This window comes from Spea bombifrons, chromosome 5 (genome assembly GCF_027358695.1).
Source record: "Spea bombifrons isolate aSpeBom1 chromosome 5, aSpeBom1.2.pri, whole genome shotgun sequence".
In the NCBI taxonomy this organism is placed as follows: Eukaryota; Metazoa; Chordata; class Amphibia; order Anura; family Pelobatidae; genus Spea; species Spea bombifrons.
In genome coordinates this window covers 4914035-4931110 of record NC_071091.1, presented here as the reverse complement: position 1 = coordinate 4931110, position 17076 = coordinate 4914035, and the positions used below count along the sequence as shown (strand labels likewise).

At 44.6% G+C, this 17076-nt stretch overlaps 1 protein-coding gene across 1 annotated transcript in view; it reads right to left on the bottom strand.

Moving 5' to 3' along the window:
- Positions 1–17076, bottom strand: part of LOC128496409 (sodium channel protein type 5 subunit alpha-like) — a 153155-nt gene that overhangs the window by 75521 nt on the left and 60558 nt on the right. Inside the window, exons 8-12 of the mRNA XM_053466022.1 lie at positions 10782–10845; positions 8299–8440; positions 7566–7763; positions 6892–7077; positions 4724–5107 (exon numbers count right to left, since the gene is read on the bottom strand). Coding sequence (XP_053321997.1) covers positions 4724–5107; positions 6892–7077; positions 7566–7763; positions 8299–8440; positions 10782–10845 — 974 coding nt within the window. The remainder of the gene's footprint in view (positions 1–4723; positions 5108–6891; positions 7078–7565; positions 7764–8298; positions 8441–10781; positions 10846–17076) is intronic.

Genomic DNA, 17076 nt, shown 5'->3' with positions numbered 1-17076 from the left:
GCTTAGGAGGTAAGCTTTACAATTGCAAGGGTATTATTTTTTTTCTGGATAAATATAAGGTTTTCACACGGCAATAACAGGTGTATTGTACATCCGAGCCGGCATTCATCTTTCTTCTTACGTTACGTTAGGACTATTAAATTGTTCCTTGTAACTGTCAGCGCTTCAAGAAACACAGATTTAACAGAAAACAGAAGGTTTTTAGCCCAAGTTTTGGGTCTTTATAATAGCAGGACCAGCGCCAGCGGACGACCCGCCGGTTAATCTCAAGAAGCGGGATCGATCCGCAACAATGGCATTTTCCTGCCGCCAGAAACACAGAACCACAAAAAGAGGTAAATTTTCACTGCCACCGGCAGTGCCATAATCTGGCCTAGGGTGGCAGTTCCGGTGGGGCGGCAGGACTTCTAATGCATAACCAGGGGCAGATTGCCTTAGTGGGGGTGATAAGGCTCTTCGGGGGCGTGCTACTCCATGGGCTGCTCGGCGGGTCGCCACCTTTTCTTTGAAAAACTACCGACCGTAGTTACGGGACCGTGGGGGCGGAGCCACAAGAGGGCAGATTTATAAAAAGGGGTGGGGGCATAAAAAGGGGTGGAGCCCCTCAATGTTGCATGCAGCAGCACTGACCGCCTGTCTTGCGGCTGAGCCCACCCTACTCTCCTTGAATACATGCGCATGTATCTTGCTGACATATGACATCATATCACAACACTCAGCATAGAGGATGGGGAGGAACGCCGTAGGGGGGTGACTTGGTCAGGTCTACGGCAGCGTCCAGCATCCTTGGAGACTCCACATCCCCATCCATTTCCCCTCCCACCCCCATACAAAGTTAAATTAGGGGCTATCCCCGCCCACAACATTGCTGGATCTGCCCACAATCATCATCGGATCCGCCCACCTGCATTAAATTTTTATCTGAAAGCACCATTATATATATATATTTTTTTTAATTAATAGATACAATTAAATAAATATTAACTCCTTGTGGGATACAAAGATCTATAGGGTTATAACTTCTGTGAATCTATACTATCCAACTTGTTTATTAACTATTTGTGATTTATTGTATTCTCTATGCTATAGTGTATTTCCCGCAGGAACTATGCATAATATACTAATAGTAGCCCGATTGGTACACGGTGACGCCTATAAAATATATGTGAAAATTATTTTATAGGGGACATGTCAATTTAAATTCTATTATACTAAACAATAACACGGATATTAAACTCATATGCTAACATTCTTATTAATACATTTCAAACTGCGGAGGAAACCATTGCTTTGCTTTGTTATCACTCACCAAAAGTAACTGAAAAGAAGAAAACACGAAGAAATAATATTTAACGGAACACTCAACAGATTTATTTATGTGGCTGGCCCTTTAAATAGTTAACTATTTCAGAAGTGGTATAAATTATTAATTACATTACATTTATTTACATAAATGCAAATTACATTACAATCCTATGGCCAATTTAATACAATATTACATATGTTTTTTTTAACCCTTCCTTGGTCACAGATATTTTTTAACCCTTCCTTGGTTGAAATGAATAGTGTCTGTCTATAATTGATTTATTCCACCTTAAATCTCCAGTTCTGTGGGTTTGACCGGAGAAATATTAACTCCGCCAACTGTGTCGGATTATCTCAAGACAGCCAAGTCCATATTATATGACTCATAAGGCTCTTTCTTTGATTTTGAAGGTAAACAAGGACTTTTAGCCTTTAGAGCTGCTTTTAACCTTGTTTACGAGGGTTCGTCTGCAGTGAGTGGGAAGGAATCTTGTAAAATCACAAATTGGTCAAATTATTGTAAATGTTTGAGCACAGGATACATTTTTTACAGGTTTGCACAGAAAAAAAAATGAAATAGTTTTTTTTTACATCTTAGTATTTCCTGGAACATTAAACTTTTTTTGTAAAATGAATAATACATTATATATATATATATATACCGGTATATATCATGGGAATTAATATGTATCAAGATGATTTTGGTGGGGAAATTTATAGTCTGCAGTTGATACATTTAATTGGTTGCTATGGTGATATTGCTCCAAAATCCTTTTTTTTACTCTTAGCCCTCAAACTGGGTTTTGGGGAATTTTCTAAATAGAATTGTATTTTTTATTATTATTATTATTATTATTATTATTTGGTTTGGTCACGTTACGACATCACTCATTTTTCATATTCTGCTACGGATGTTTCCCTGAAGCTCTCACAACTGCCCTAACAGTTTGAAAGTGTGAAATCTTAAGAACATGCCAGACACAACACAGAAATCGCTTAATTCTAACATCATTTATGGGCATTAACTCGATTCTCGTTTAATGTTTTATTATTGACTATTTATGTGAGGTTTCGGAGGTAATCGGATTGCGCTGTCGTTTGTAAACGGCTATTGAAATGAACATAATCAACTTTCAGTTTCCCAACATTCTATGTGACCAAGGAGGGATCAAGGGGATTTCTGGGACCTGGCACTTCAAGGGTTAAGATACCGATCAGATCATTCAGGATTTGATGGCACTGACCCGAATATAAAGACATTTATACCAATATACAGCGTATAAATCCTACGTTACCGGGTTTACAATGAAGAAGATTTCTAAGAGGATCGATGTTTTAGTTCATTTCCCCATCCCTGAGTCTCAGTCCCTCAATTTCATGGTAAACGAGCAGATTCTGAGGGCCACACAGTCTGGAGCTGAATCTTTCATATTCTTCTCTGATTTAATGATATCTGGGCATCCGACTGGTGCTTTTCTCCCTGCTATATCACAGCTGTAATCCCTGCTTGAATACAGGTGATTTAATTCAGAAAAGCTCTAAACCACAATATTTGAAGAGTCTCAGGGGCAACTAACTATTTTAGAAAGCTACTTGGTATATTCTTCCTCCTCAACCTTTTATCCAAGCGCACAGATCACGTAGAGACCATGCGGCTCACCTGTATCTTTTCAGGAGAAAGGGTGCTAGATAAATGGAACAGCCTCCCAGCAGAAGTGGTAAAGGCTAATGCAGTGAGGGGATTAAACATGCATGGGATAGACATACGGCTCCTGAATCTGACGAGACCGACGACTGATTAAGGCTTTAGTCTTTTCATCTGGAATGGGGCCGCATGGGGCCACACATTCTATGTTTCAGGAGGTGTAACGAGACCTCCAGCACTGAATTACATCTGAGATAAACAGGGCCGTCTTTAAATGTGTTTAGGGCGAGCATGGCACAGAAAGGCTGTTTGGGGCAAAGGATGGCACATGGAGGCTGCTTGGGGGTGGCCCACACAGGTTGCCAGAGCACCTAAAGCCAGCCCTGATCATGGCCGCACGTCCGTTTCATGTCACTCGCCATGGTATTGCGCTCCTCCTCTGCCCAACACGTGTGGCGGGTGGTCTCACGGGGGGGGTCACATTAGGGTATTTTATGTTTTGTCTCAGGCGTTCACGCGTCAACGCAGCATCGATGAGTTAAAATCTGCCGCGTTTGTCCCAAAAGTTCCTTGGCTCTGGAGCGTGTAATTTAAATCTTACAACCCGCGTGGCTTAATATCTGTACCGGGGGTAACTATCCTGCAGGAGTATAAAGACATCATACGCGTAAACAGCTCAATAAATCCTAAAATAGACAGCCGCAGAAACCTCAAGGACATCGGGATAAACCAAAATAAAACATGAGGACGCGGTCCACGATCTGGATGAAGAGGGCAATCACCGAGCGCATGAGTCGACTCAGTCTAGTTATATCCCGGGGGGGTACAGTCTAAAACCGGTCCAAACCATGATGAATCGCATAGAATCGGGCAGAGATGGACTTCGGGTAGGATTTACCCCAAACAAATGCCTAATGTCAGAATATGAGTTTCTGCTGCCGAAGAACAAAAGCATATGGACAACCTATTCATACGGCCAAGCTTGTGATCGTTTAAGTTTCAAGTTAAGTTCAAAGAAGCTTCGGGCGACTTCAGGAGAGCCCAGCAATTAACGCTGACCAATATTGGATCATAAAAAGGATTTTTGTAACTAAAGAAGCGCAGCGTCAATCCTAAACTCACAAGGACAGTGCCATCTTCTCCTTCTGTGCCAGGTTAAACCAGGTCCTTCAACCCATTTCCATTCCTAAAGTCAACTCGTTCCCCGACCAGATCCGCCAAACTCATCAAAGTAAGTTAAATGAAAGATTCATACGGATATTTTTTTTTTTCCCATTGGGTTCCCACAAGTTGGAATTTTTAACCAATAAGGGTTATTGAAATGCGTTGGGGCCAGCCTTCTGAACCCTTGGGGAACTTGGCCTCCTTAGCTAACTCACCATTGGCGCCAAGGACTCAGGAAGGAATCAAAAAATCGTTAGGGCCCAACCTGCCACAGTACCTAAAATTTGGCCACAGACCCCCCATTAAGTGCGACACAGAAGTGGGTTAACTGCATTGAGACAAAGTATCACAATTAGCGTTAGATGTCTGCCTCGCTGCGTAAAGGTGCAACCACGGACAAAGCCGAATACAATAAGGCATCTAAACGGCTTTAAATAATCATTTCCACCTAAAAGGAATTTTTATGCGCCATTCCTACAAAAGGAGATTCTCCATCTTATCCCAACTCTCCCCAAAACTCACTGCTTAGTGAATAAACCCCACACTGAGTATTTCATCATTCATCTCACATAAGGCGAGCGCACGACAACAGATGTGACTCTCACTTACACTTTCCTCGGCTCCGTTTTTTTCCAGTATGACCGACGGCAAAAGCAATCCTCCCGGGGATGCCGGGTTGGAATACGTCCCGGCTCCGCCAACCAAAGACACCACTCCGTTGCAGTCCACGGAACTGTTCCTTTTGCCGTTCTGCGTAAATCCGGGTGTATTAGGGTAGGAGTTGGGGCTGGTCTGGCTTTGCGTGCTTTGGCGTCTCCCGGTACGGGGTACCAGCAGAGACCCCCGGTGACCATCGCTCGCGTTGCTCACTTCATCATCTGCGAACTCCGTTTCCGAGCAAGGGTCCCTGCCGCGGATCCGGAAATTAAATATGCTTCCTTGGCTTATCCTCCGTTTTCCAGAACCAGGCCCAAAACCAATTCCGAGCACCGACTGCAAGCATAATAAGGGGGGAAAATAGATATTTATTTATTAATAACTTTTATGTTTGTTTTATCTCTTTTAGATCTTTTATATGACTTTATTCAGTTTTTTGTGGTTTTTTTGTGAATATTGAAGAATCACACCCCATAACGCTCTTTATCCCGACGTTAAAAACAAACCAAATGTTATCTCGGTGGACAGAAGGTGCTGTGCCTTAAAACTGAAATGATACTTCAGGATAAATCAGGATAATAACGCCGGGTCTTAGCGTCGCTGCTGTTTGCGGACAATGTGAACGAGGCGAGACAGCTGCCAAGATCCGAGAGCGCTCCCTTTAATCTGTTCCAAATTAGTTCCTACACCGAGGTGCGGAAAGAAATGGCATTTGCCTCTCTCTCTCTCTCGAGCCGCTAGCGCGGAGGCTACTTCCTCCCTCGACAGGTGCAATAAGACTAAATTAATTTGTTCAGATGAGTGATTTATAGAGAAAAGAGGACTTCAAACGGGGATTGAAGTGTTCGCTGGTTCTGCGTATCGGATGTGTGGGTGGCTCGTTCCAGGGTGGCAGGTCTGGGTGCGGCAGGACTTGTGCTGTTTTACCGGGGAAGACTGCACCTATTTGTTGTGGGCCAGTTTGGCAGATCAGAGATATCTTATTAGCCCATTTAGACTATAGAGATCTGTGCTTAGCATGCGCGTCCCATAATATCCCACGCTGACCTCCCGAGGCAGAGCATGGAGGTGTAGAAAGAGGACCCAATCAGCAGGGCCGGCCTTAGGGGTGTGCGACCTGTGCGACCGCACAGGGCGCCATGGTAACAGGGGCGCCTGCCCGGGACTTAACTTAAAACATCGGGTTTTTTTTGTTTTTTTTTAAACTTTATTTAACATCATTCATGCAGGGGGGGGTGTAGTTTGAAGGGGCAGAGGGGGGGTGTAGTTTGAAGGGGCAGAGGGGGGGTGTAGTTTGAAGGGGCAGGGGGGGTGTAGTTTGAAGGGGCAGGGGGGTGTAGTTTGAAGGGGCAGGGGGGTGTAGTTTGAAGGGGAAGGGGGGGTAGTTTGAAGGGGGGGTAGTTTGAAGGAGTAGAGAGGGGGGGTGTAGTTTGAAGGGGCAGGGGGGTGTAGTTTGAAGGGGCAGAGGGGGGTGTAGTTTGAAGGGGCAGAGGGGAGGGGTAGTTTGAGGGGGGAAGTTTGAAGGGGCAGAGAGGGGGGGAAAGTGGGGGGGGGGCGCCAGAGGAGTAGTCCGCACAGGGCGCCACAACGCCTAAGGCCGGCTCTGCCAGTCAGTATAGGAGGTCCCGAGGGGGGCAGCTCCCAATAAATGGATTCCTAACCTACATTACTTTCAAGGTGTCATCTATAATTAAAGAGAACAGAGTAACGTTCAGATGACCATTAATCATGCAACAGCTCGAAAAGTGCTTTTAATCTAGAAATGTGTTGAATAATACAGCTGCTAACTTGAACATTTTTATATGACAAGGAAGTTAAAGAGACCTCCCAGCCCTCGCGTGAACTTTAATGCCTGAGATAACGGACATGTACCGGGGGAACCGCAAAAACGGAATGAAAGAACGGGGAGTTAAAGGCGCAAGTTATTAAACAGTGATGGAGAACGATAACGATTTGGAGCGGAACGCGTTGGCCAAGAAAATAGAAAAAGGAAGTTTATGATAATGTCAGCCCAGCAACCGTCCGTATGTCTGCCAGCCACCTGCCAACCATCCATGACAGGCGGAAGCAAAGATGGCAGCTCAGGACGTTCCGCCATCTGACAAAAGTAAACGTCTTACCATCTTCCTCGTGCTTTCTTCGTCGGACTCGCCTCTGGCGTGCTTCATATCCTCGCAGTACTCTTCCACTTCCGAGGATTTCTTCTTTTTCCGTCGGTTTTTCCTTTCTTTAGCAAACTTGGAGCTAAAAGGTGACATTTCACAGGAGCTATGAGAGGCAGCGTCGGGCCCTCGGGCTGCCACGGCCTGCGTTGGAAACAAAATAAATTGGTGGAAAAGGAAAGTCTCTAGAAGCCCTAGAAGAAATACATCAGGTAGCTCCCCAGACATTGACCCCCATTATGTCTACCATTAACTAGCCTATGGCTTGCCAATCATGCTGGGAGTTGTAGTTCCAGAACACCTGGGGTATTAACTTCCATTCCATCTATTTTATAACCTTTTTTACTTTATTGACCATCATTACTTAATTTAAAAGAAGAAGACGTTACTTCAAATGGCTAGAACTATGTTATTGAGTTTAGTTTACTCTACTCTCATGTGGTATGGGCCATCAATGGGAGATGTTGCCATAGCAGCAGAAAATAACACAGTTTCATATATAATACTGGTGAGGAGAGAATAATGTCATAGGTCACAGGCTAGAATGCCTTTCTAATGTTAAATCAAGGAAGACAATCGCCTTGAAATCTATAGCTACAGTTCTCGCAAGGCTCCATAATGTCAGTACCAACCTCTTGCTCCTTTTTTAGATGCTCCAGCGCTTGCTGAAACTCCTTCTCCTTTGCTTCAGCCTCAGCAATGGTAGCTTGGTTCTGCTCTTCATAGGCCATGGCAACCACGGCCAGGATCAAGTTCACCAGGTAAAAAGAACCCAAAAAAATGACGAATACAAAAAATATCATGTAGGTCTTCCCTGATACTCGGAGAGTCTGAAAAAGAAGCAAAAAACTATGAAAATGAAGAGGCATCCATTGTTTGTATGGCTATGATGTCATCGGGAACAAGCCCTATGGTCGTGATAACCACCATGCCTGCTACACACCCCCACTTACTAAGAAACCAATAGGTTAAAGGTGTAGCCAGAACTTTATATATAGAATATCACGTAGTAGAGGTATGTAGATGTAATGATGGAGTACAGTTGCCTAGCTTGGTCATCTTGGTGGACTTCCTAGTCACTAGGACATCTATTCTTGTGCTTTCCACCTCTTTCTGTCTGACAACCTCAGACTCATTGGTCAGGTTAGCCTAAACCCCATCCTTAGAAGCCCAACACTCATTCCCACCTACAGGTGTCCTTGGGATCCAACCTACGCACATAAATGATGACCCATGAGTTCCTCAGGTAACTCCTACTGGGTTTCATCTCAATGTTTCCAGACAGTCACCCTTACACCTAAATAGAACAAACAGCCTGGTGGTCTAAGAATATTTATCAGTAATAATGTTAGATTTCTGCCGTACCTGCTGATATAGGTTCTCCCAGTAGTCTTGGGTCATGAGACGGAAGAGAGAAAGGAAGGCCCAACCAAACGTATCAAAGCTGGTATAGTTATAATCTGGGTTCTTCCCGGTCTTCAGACACCTAAATCCCTCGGGGCATTTTCTAGCAAGATCAGAGAGCGTGAAAACACATTAGCGATGTTTCGTTATTGGAGATAATTAGAAGATAAACATGATAAATCGTTATGCATCAGCAGCTTGCTTCGTGTGAACACTAGTTATGTAAAAGGAGAGATAAGGACGTGAGATGAACCGTTTTCCCCGACTTCTCGAATAAGAAAATAAATAAAAACGCACATCAAAGCAGCTTCTGGTAAATAAATAAATAAATCTCCCATAAATCTCTGGCATGTGCATCAAACTATACTCATCACAAAGTCAAAAAGCAGAAAAAAAGACCAATTCCTGATATATGCCCCATTTTTTGGAGCAGTGATGATTACTTAATTCTTCTCCTTCCGCGGCACTCGAGTTTTTCCCTCTGATTGATTCGGTCTCTTTCTTCTTCCAGACCTCTCTTCTCTTTCCACTGATTTGTAAGTCCATAAACTACCTCCTTTTTTTAGTTTTCAGCGTCTTTTGTGGGTCTGGACCTGTCCCTGCACGTCTGAGGCTGTCTCTGCTTGTATCTCTGTGTCTCGGTCCCCCTGTGCTTGTCTCTGGGTGCCTGGACCTGTCTCTACATGTCTCTGAGTGTCTGGGTCTGTCTCTACTTTTATCCTGGGAACTCTCCAGGTTTTGCCCGGAGACTCCGGGAGAAACGTCGCTTCTCTGGTTCTCCAGGTCTACACTTGAATCCTCCAGGTCGCGGGGTCCTGACATGCCCCATCCAAGCCCATCTCTTCTTAAACGGGGGCATGTCTCACAACGTCAGCAGCAATGCCCACCGACGTCAGTGGGTAGTTCCCGCAAGGGTAGGGGTGCCCAAAATTACCCAGGTGTGGTGGTCCAGCGCCATGTGGTATTCCTACCACCAGTCGTTCTGGCTCGGTAAGCATTCTGCTTGCACAGAAGGCACTCCTACTAATTATAATAGGAGTGCTTTCCTGGCCCTAATTGGCTGCATACAATATACAATAATAATAATAATGGAACAAATGTTTACCTCTGATAAAGTAAGATGCTATAATTTAAATGTCGCATGTACTACTGTATTTCAGAAATTTGATATGTGTTCTTAGGGACATTATTAAAGCCAATCAAAACCACAAAGGTTTTTTAAAAGACGTCACTGAATATGCTTTTAAAAAAAGAGGTAAAAGCTTTTAACACTAAATACTGATCTGGGTCGATTGTGTATTATGCACACGTTACAGCGATCACTCCCTCAATATAATTTTCCATTGATTGACATTACAGAGGTTCTAAGTACATTTGCTGCCTTGCCATACAAATGATGAAATACGTCATCGGCATTGACAACGGGATTTCAACGTTCGATTATCCTTTTAACACATCACTCCAGCACACGAGACATCATGTTCACGTCTGCTCGGGTTGCCCCATCTACGTTCCTATTTTTGCCCCAACGTGGGCATTGTCAATGAAATGTTGTCTGCGGTCTAAAAATCAGGGCATTATCCAGGAGAGTCTGGTAGCCATTCGCTATGATGTGTGTTTCAGCCTTAGCAGAACCCCTAGACATCCAATGTTTAGTGTCAATGAATTTAGTTAAACTAATTGGGGGTTATGTGTTTGTTTGTTACCATATGGAGATATTTTATATATTGGAGGATAATTGCAGTTTCTAGTCATGCTACACGACCTATGTAGGAAAATACTTATATGTCCTCTCTCCTGTGAGCTCCAGTGATCATTCTGCCCTTATCCTACATCTAATTGGGCATTTCTAGTCCCTTTATATCTCCTTCTTACTGAAGTCCCGCCCACGAGGAACACAGATGAAATGATGGACAGGGGAGGAGGAGCCTTCTTGGCCCAGGGAAAGTGGAAGCTCCAGGAATAGAGATATATTTAACAACGGGCAAATTGAGAAGCTGTCTAGGGGGCCAGGTTTCACATCAACTGGCTTTTGCATCTGTCTAAGGTGGAAGGAAGGAAAATGGGTTGAAATGGAGAAAAAAAGGACTGCTGTGGAGGGGTACTTTGCTGTGAGAGAGGGGTGTAAGGAGTATCTAGAGGTAGGGGTTCTCTGGGGACTTGAGGGGGGAACAGTTAGGAAACTTGCCCAGTGCTCCATTCATTTTAAAGGCACCCATGTCTGCACAGTGACCCACCAACCAGCTATTCCTGCATCTTCCTTCCCAAAAATCATAGGACTAAAGAGGGACACCTTTGTTATGGGGGGGGTATGGTTGGAGTTGTGACCTTATGGACCAATAATAACCATTATGTTGGGGGGGGGAGTCATTCAAAGTGGAAACAAAATATTTATTTAAGTATTTCCGATTTCTTTACATTAAACAAAGTGTCAGGTGACTTACCCCGCGTCGCTACTGTTGCCACAAAGTAGAGGTTGCTTCGTGTCAAGCTTTCTAAAAATATTTGCTTAAAAAAAGAAAGATAGAGGAAGTTAATGATACTTGTTGTGCACACAAACCCTTAGCAACTATACATGTTGTCACAATGCATTAAATGGAAGATACATAGTTACACAGACTGGAACACAGATGTGGCTTAATAACCCTGGGTTACGTATGTTTTTGCACTGGAAGAGTTAAAGGTGATGTGCCACCTATTTTGCCTAATATAACATTTTGTAACTAAATGCAGCATTCGTAATATCATCCTTCGTGCCTTTCAACGTCTAAACCCTTTTCAGAAATAAGTCTTTAATGATGTAAAAGTGCTCATGTGACACAAAAAAACAGGAACTTTTAGGTTGATGGCATAACAAATTCTAAAAGGTTCCATTGTTTTAAACTTTTAAGACTTTTAAGACTAAATGGCAGTAGCTGCAGTTCAACGTTGATAAATGTAACATAATGCACTTGGAATGTAAAACTCAAAACAAAATTTGGCACTGGGGACACTTGTGGTGTAGAACTGTGATCATCATGACACTCCGCCACCATCTAAAAGGTAAAGGAATACCCTAAATTTTCACTTATTTCCATGAAAGTCATAGTTCCACGTAAGGGCAACAGCTACCGGACGGATCCCCCGGGACAGACCCTTCTTGTTAGCAAAGTGGGCATCAAAGTTAATCCCAAAAGACCATGACCCTGCCAAAAGATCACCAAACGAGTAACACTATAACAATACATTTCTCGGAATCTTGTGGTAAGTATCCTGAAATCCTGACGGCCCTCGGGGAATGGATTTCAAGATCCCCCTGTACCAAGATGCTTCGGACTAACTGGCACTTAAGGAGTTAAAGCATTAGACGGCACCAAAGCCTTTAACGATCCCGTTTTATGGTATTTTGGGCTTTGCGCTCCTTTCATCTGCTCCGAGAGCGATCTGTAACGTGATATTATTGTGAGCCGTGACTCTTCGACTCGCGATAAATCGGAAATCGTGCTCTCTGGAGGGCGGAATACTTTAATCCTAACCGGAAAAACAGGACGACCGGAGCAGCCGGCACACCTCGGAAGCTCAAGGCTCTCTTGGCCGTTACCAATCGCCGTACAGACGGCGGCCAGTCAGAGCCCCCGATCCCCGAATGTCAGAGTCCTATTTACTTAGCAATGTAAACACGAGCGAGCACTCCACGGACGTCACAAACTCTCGAGAAAGACGCTCTCGAGAAAGACGCTCCAATGCATGCTGACATAGATGGGCGGAGAGGATTCTGTCTAATGAGACAGCTGATTACTGGGTGCTTAATGCCCGGATATACTTAGCTTCGGGGTATTTACCCTTTTTGCCCGTTATGGGTGGGCGTTGTGTCATCTAAGGTGAGGGCGACCGCATGTTCCCATTTTTCGGGGGATTCTGGAAGTGATCCTTGAACCCATTTACAGCCTAAAAATAAATGCTTTGTTCTATCGCTTTAAATACCAATTTTATTGACTCCGGCCCTTAAACTGTAGCAACGAGGAGAGCGACGCGTTTAAACGTGAATATCGAAGACAGAACGCACTTAAATAAGCTGCTCATTTGTTTAGTATTGATACGTTGTTTTCATTATCTCAATGCAGTATAGAATATGGAACTTTTTGGAATTATAGAAATAAAGAGATTTTGGTTTAAAATCTCCCAAAATTAAACGTAAAATTCAATTTTTTTAAACGTGTAGCCGTGAGTTTTGGGGTTCCCAGGCAAAAGCTTATTTGCCCCGTTTCCTTATTGCGCTTTCAACTTCTAATGCAGGTATTTGTGACAATCTATTCCGGTGACACATATTGTGTAGTGTGTGTGTGTGTGTATGTGTGTGTGTGTGTGTGTGTGTGTGTGTGTGTGTGTGTGTGTGTGTGTGTGTATGTGTGTGTACAGCGCTCCCACTGATTTCAAAGGGTGCACTTTCCGGCCACTGATTGGCTGCTTCAGGCAGCCAATCATTGACAAGAATAGTCGGATCACGGAGGAAGAGGGCAGCTGCTCCTTTGTTTCGGAAGAATGGATATGAAAGTACCCGTGGGGGGTTATTCAGGGGTACCTGGGAGCTGATCGCAGTTGCATCCCTTGCATAGTAAGTAATGACTTTTGTCAAAAACAGTCTTGATATGTGGGCTCATGTGCCAGTCGGGCACCAGACATGCCCAAGAAGAAGGGAGGAATACCCGATAACCTCCCCAAATCCACCCAATAACCCCCAAAATCCACCCAATAACCCCCCAAATCCACCCGATAACCTCCCCAAATCCACCCGGTAACCCCCCGAATCCACCCGATAATCCCCCAAAATCCACCCAATAACCCCCTCAAATCTACCCTATAAAGGAATGCTTGAATCCATTTTATTTTCAGATCTGCACAGCAGCGCAGTATACCCGGTATATATATTCTCTACACTCCATTCCAGATGATCCGGCGTAGCGTTGCGGTTCCGCCGGGTGTTACTATGTTGACAGGATCGGTGTGTAACACAGCGCCGCGCGTTATCGCTGCAGAGGAATTTTCTGACGGAGACAGGTCAGCAGCGGAGAGATAAAGGAAACGGCAGATATTTGGGAGGCCGCGCGTTCTCTATTTAGGAAAGGTTCACGGCGTACGGAATCTGTTTTCCTTCCATGCTGCTAATCAGCTGAGGCCCTACTGTATCTGAGTCGAGCGTCACGCATGGGTGCCGACCGCGAACAGATGTCGAAATGTCAAGTGGTGCGCCAGCTCTCCAGACAAAGTGCCACGGCCGGCGACCGAGCTGACTGTCAATTTGTTACTTAGCAAGCAATGTGTTTGCGGCCATAAAATATATCAGGAGATGGCCTTAAAGGGACGGTCCAGCCAATGAGCCCTTTAATGCATATAATAGCTGGGAGTTCCCTTTAAATTAACTTTTTTTAAAAAACTTTTTTCTGTTTCTATGGCGAAAACTTCTCAGTCTTTGCTTTTGTGTCACATGACAATTAATGACCAGCAAAGGTTTAATTTCAGCAGGTTGGTGGAACAGCACCTTGAAATGAAATAGTCTACGTCAAGGTCGTTCTCCACCACACTGGGGATGACTAAGTGGCGCTGGTACTTTAAGGCCAGCAGCCGCCAAGTGACGTTCCATTTTTATGGTTTAGCCCCAATACGACTGCACATATCTAGCCGGTGGCCATGCGCACTGCAGGACCTGATCTGTATTTGGCCCTATTAACCACCGGCAGACCGGCAGATCGTCAGTCCTGGTCTGCCCTCCACCTACATACCCTAACCCTGCAGCTCTGTGATTGCCCTGCTTCAGATACAGCTCCACCAATGTCTAGCTCTCCGTACGTGGAGGCGAAGAACCTCAGGAGAACCAACTTCATCATCGTCATCATCATCAACTTCAATCATTGTCTATGTGCCCCCACCATACTCCATGAGTTGGACATCAATGGACTACGTTACCGATCGATACTGAGCACGATGAAGCCCTTAAAGCCAGGATTGGGACTCCTTCTCCGATGCATTACGACGTCCCAAGAGCACTTAAGACGGAAAAGCCAACGATTAAACAAACCTGCGTCTCTTCACGGGAATGTTTTTAAGTTGACGGGGCAGAGTAGGATCGCCAACTTGTCCTTATCTCCCGTCAAATTCTGTTTCTACGTTACGCGGCAGAGCCGTTAACAGCCCCGCGAGCTGTAGTCGGGGCTATTAGACGGCAGACAAACTGTCCCCTGCCAAAACTCAACAGGTTCCAGTTTCCGAGAAGTGAATTGATTGGATCTAGTGGTCTGCAGAGACCTATCGAGCGAAGTCTCGTACCTTATCCCGCACAGCAGTGTAAACACTGTCTATCTGCTTTGGTTACTTAAATGATTCAGAGCAGTTTGTCTCTTGTGCTTAGAACGTAACCATAGCTGCCAACAGTCTCATAACTCATTTATGTCCAGACTGCCACGGAGAGTGTCACATTTATAGGGACTGCAGGCGGTTGGAGAATAAGACAGAACACCCCATGACATCACATGGTGTGGGCTGAGCGTGACGCCAGCCACGTATAGTGCGTGTGATGTCACACGCGTTGTATTGTCCATGCTCCCAGCCTTGAGTTTAGTGCGTGCTGGTAATTATTCTGTGTATTTAGTGAATCTCCTAAATCCTGATCTCCTTTAGTGAATCCTGTAGAATGCTGGAAACAGATTCTGTCTAAACGTGTCCATTAAGACTTCGGAACAGCCCAACATTCTAAATGTGAAGTGGACCCCCCCCAGGGTGTATCTATCTATACATTCTCATTCTGCGGCATCCCTCGTTCAATTCCAAGAAAGTGATACAATACGGCCTTTATAAAACTGCAGAGAACCTGTCATGCGAGACAGACCAGGAAGAGCGCTCAGCTGCTAACAGAAAACAGAATCCACTCTTCGGGGACTTGCATGGAGGATCCAAGTGACACTTTGACACCCCGCGCGCTGTCACTCTCGCTAGGAGGGGGTGAATGAGACAAAGTGCATGCCGGGGAATGAAAACCATTACAGCTTCCCAGCGGAGAATGGGGTTTAAACAGATATTACTGTGCGCGGCGTTTAAAGAGCTACTTCATACCGTTCATTCATTCGCCTCATTCATTATCCTCGCTACGGTGTGTTGGATCCGTCTTAGTTCAACATGTAGAACATAGTTTCTATGTGAAAGTTAGGAGTTAATTGAAAAGGAAAATGAGAAAAAGGGAGAAAAAAATGTAACTTAGGGTTAATGTATCCTATTTACTACTCATGGCTTAAAGGGCCGGCACAACCTTTGTTAAATAATGATTGCATAAAAGCCCGTGATTTTCAGAGGGGGGCATTTGCCTTTAAGAGGCAGAAGAATGAGTTTTTTGGCCGTATAGAGGGTCCAAAATGGTCAGTGGATGGGCGAATGGAGCTATGAGGGTTGTATTAAGCCACACCCACCTAAGTAGGCATGGATAAATGTAAGCCCCACCCATCCCCAGGGGTACAAAAGGAAATCTACGCAAGCAGGTAGTGGGAGTTACGAGAAACGCATCGTTGGACTCCGCAAAGTCATTATCAGAAATGGGTCCGGTCCAGGACAGCGACCCGTAGAAATCTGAACCCGGCCCGTTCTCCTGTGCGTGATTCAGCGAGCGAACGCGGCGTGTCTGCGTGTCTGCATGTCTGCGTGTCTGCGTGTCTGCGTGTGAGAGCCGTCACGGCTGATACGGCTACACGTACAGTAAGTGATAAAACACCTTGGTAGCTGAGAGAGATCCCATCTGGATTTGTTGCCCTCTATTATTTGCTGCTTGTAAAGCAATCTCTGTTGGGACTTGCAGTATCGCCTCGAGGGAGATTTAACTGAGACAGGAGCTCCGCGCATGATAGGAAGCAATCAGAAGCAAAGACAAAGGGCAAATCGCACAGATAGAGACTACCCCGCAAAGCCTCTCTCTGTAACTGACGGACGGTCAAAAGTTTGGGGTCACTGAGCTGTTTTCATGGATAACAAGGAGATTTCTGGCTGTAACATAATCACAAAAAGGGTTTCTAACCATCAATGAGCCTTTTAACCTTAAACTTGGATCAGCGAATACAACGTGGCATTGGAACCCAGGAGTGATGGGAGTGATAAAGGGCCGTTGGAACACAGGAGTGATGGGAGTGATAAAGGGCCATTGGAACCCAGGAGTGATGGGAGTGATAAAGGGCCATTGGAACCCAGGAGTGATGGGAGTGATAAAGGACCATTGGAACACAGGAGTGATGGGAGTGATAAAGGGCCATTGGAACACAGGAGTGATGAGAGTGATAAAGGGCCATTGGAACCCAGGAGTGATGGGAGTGATAAAGGGCCTCTGTACGCCTATAAAGAGATTCCATTAAAAATCAGCCGTTTCCAGCTACAATAGTAATTTACAGCATTAACCCCGTCTGCGCTGGATTTCTGATCCATTTTTATGTTATTTTAATGGTAAAATCTGCTTTTCTTCCAATAACAAAGAACATTCCAAGTGACCCCAAACTTTTAAACGGTAGTGTGTGTATTTAACATACATTGGGTAACGCATCCATAGTGCAGCAATGCAAGAATTTAACCCTCGCTAACAAAGGCCAATGCTAAAAGAAACGGTATATTGTAGTTGCACCCCTTCCCCCACTAATGATATAGATATATAAATATACTGTATATCACCCCTAGTTCCTTATCAAAGAAGAAACTTATGTAACTTTACATCTTTTTCTCTGTTTGTGTAAA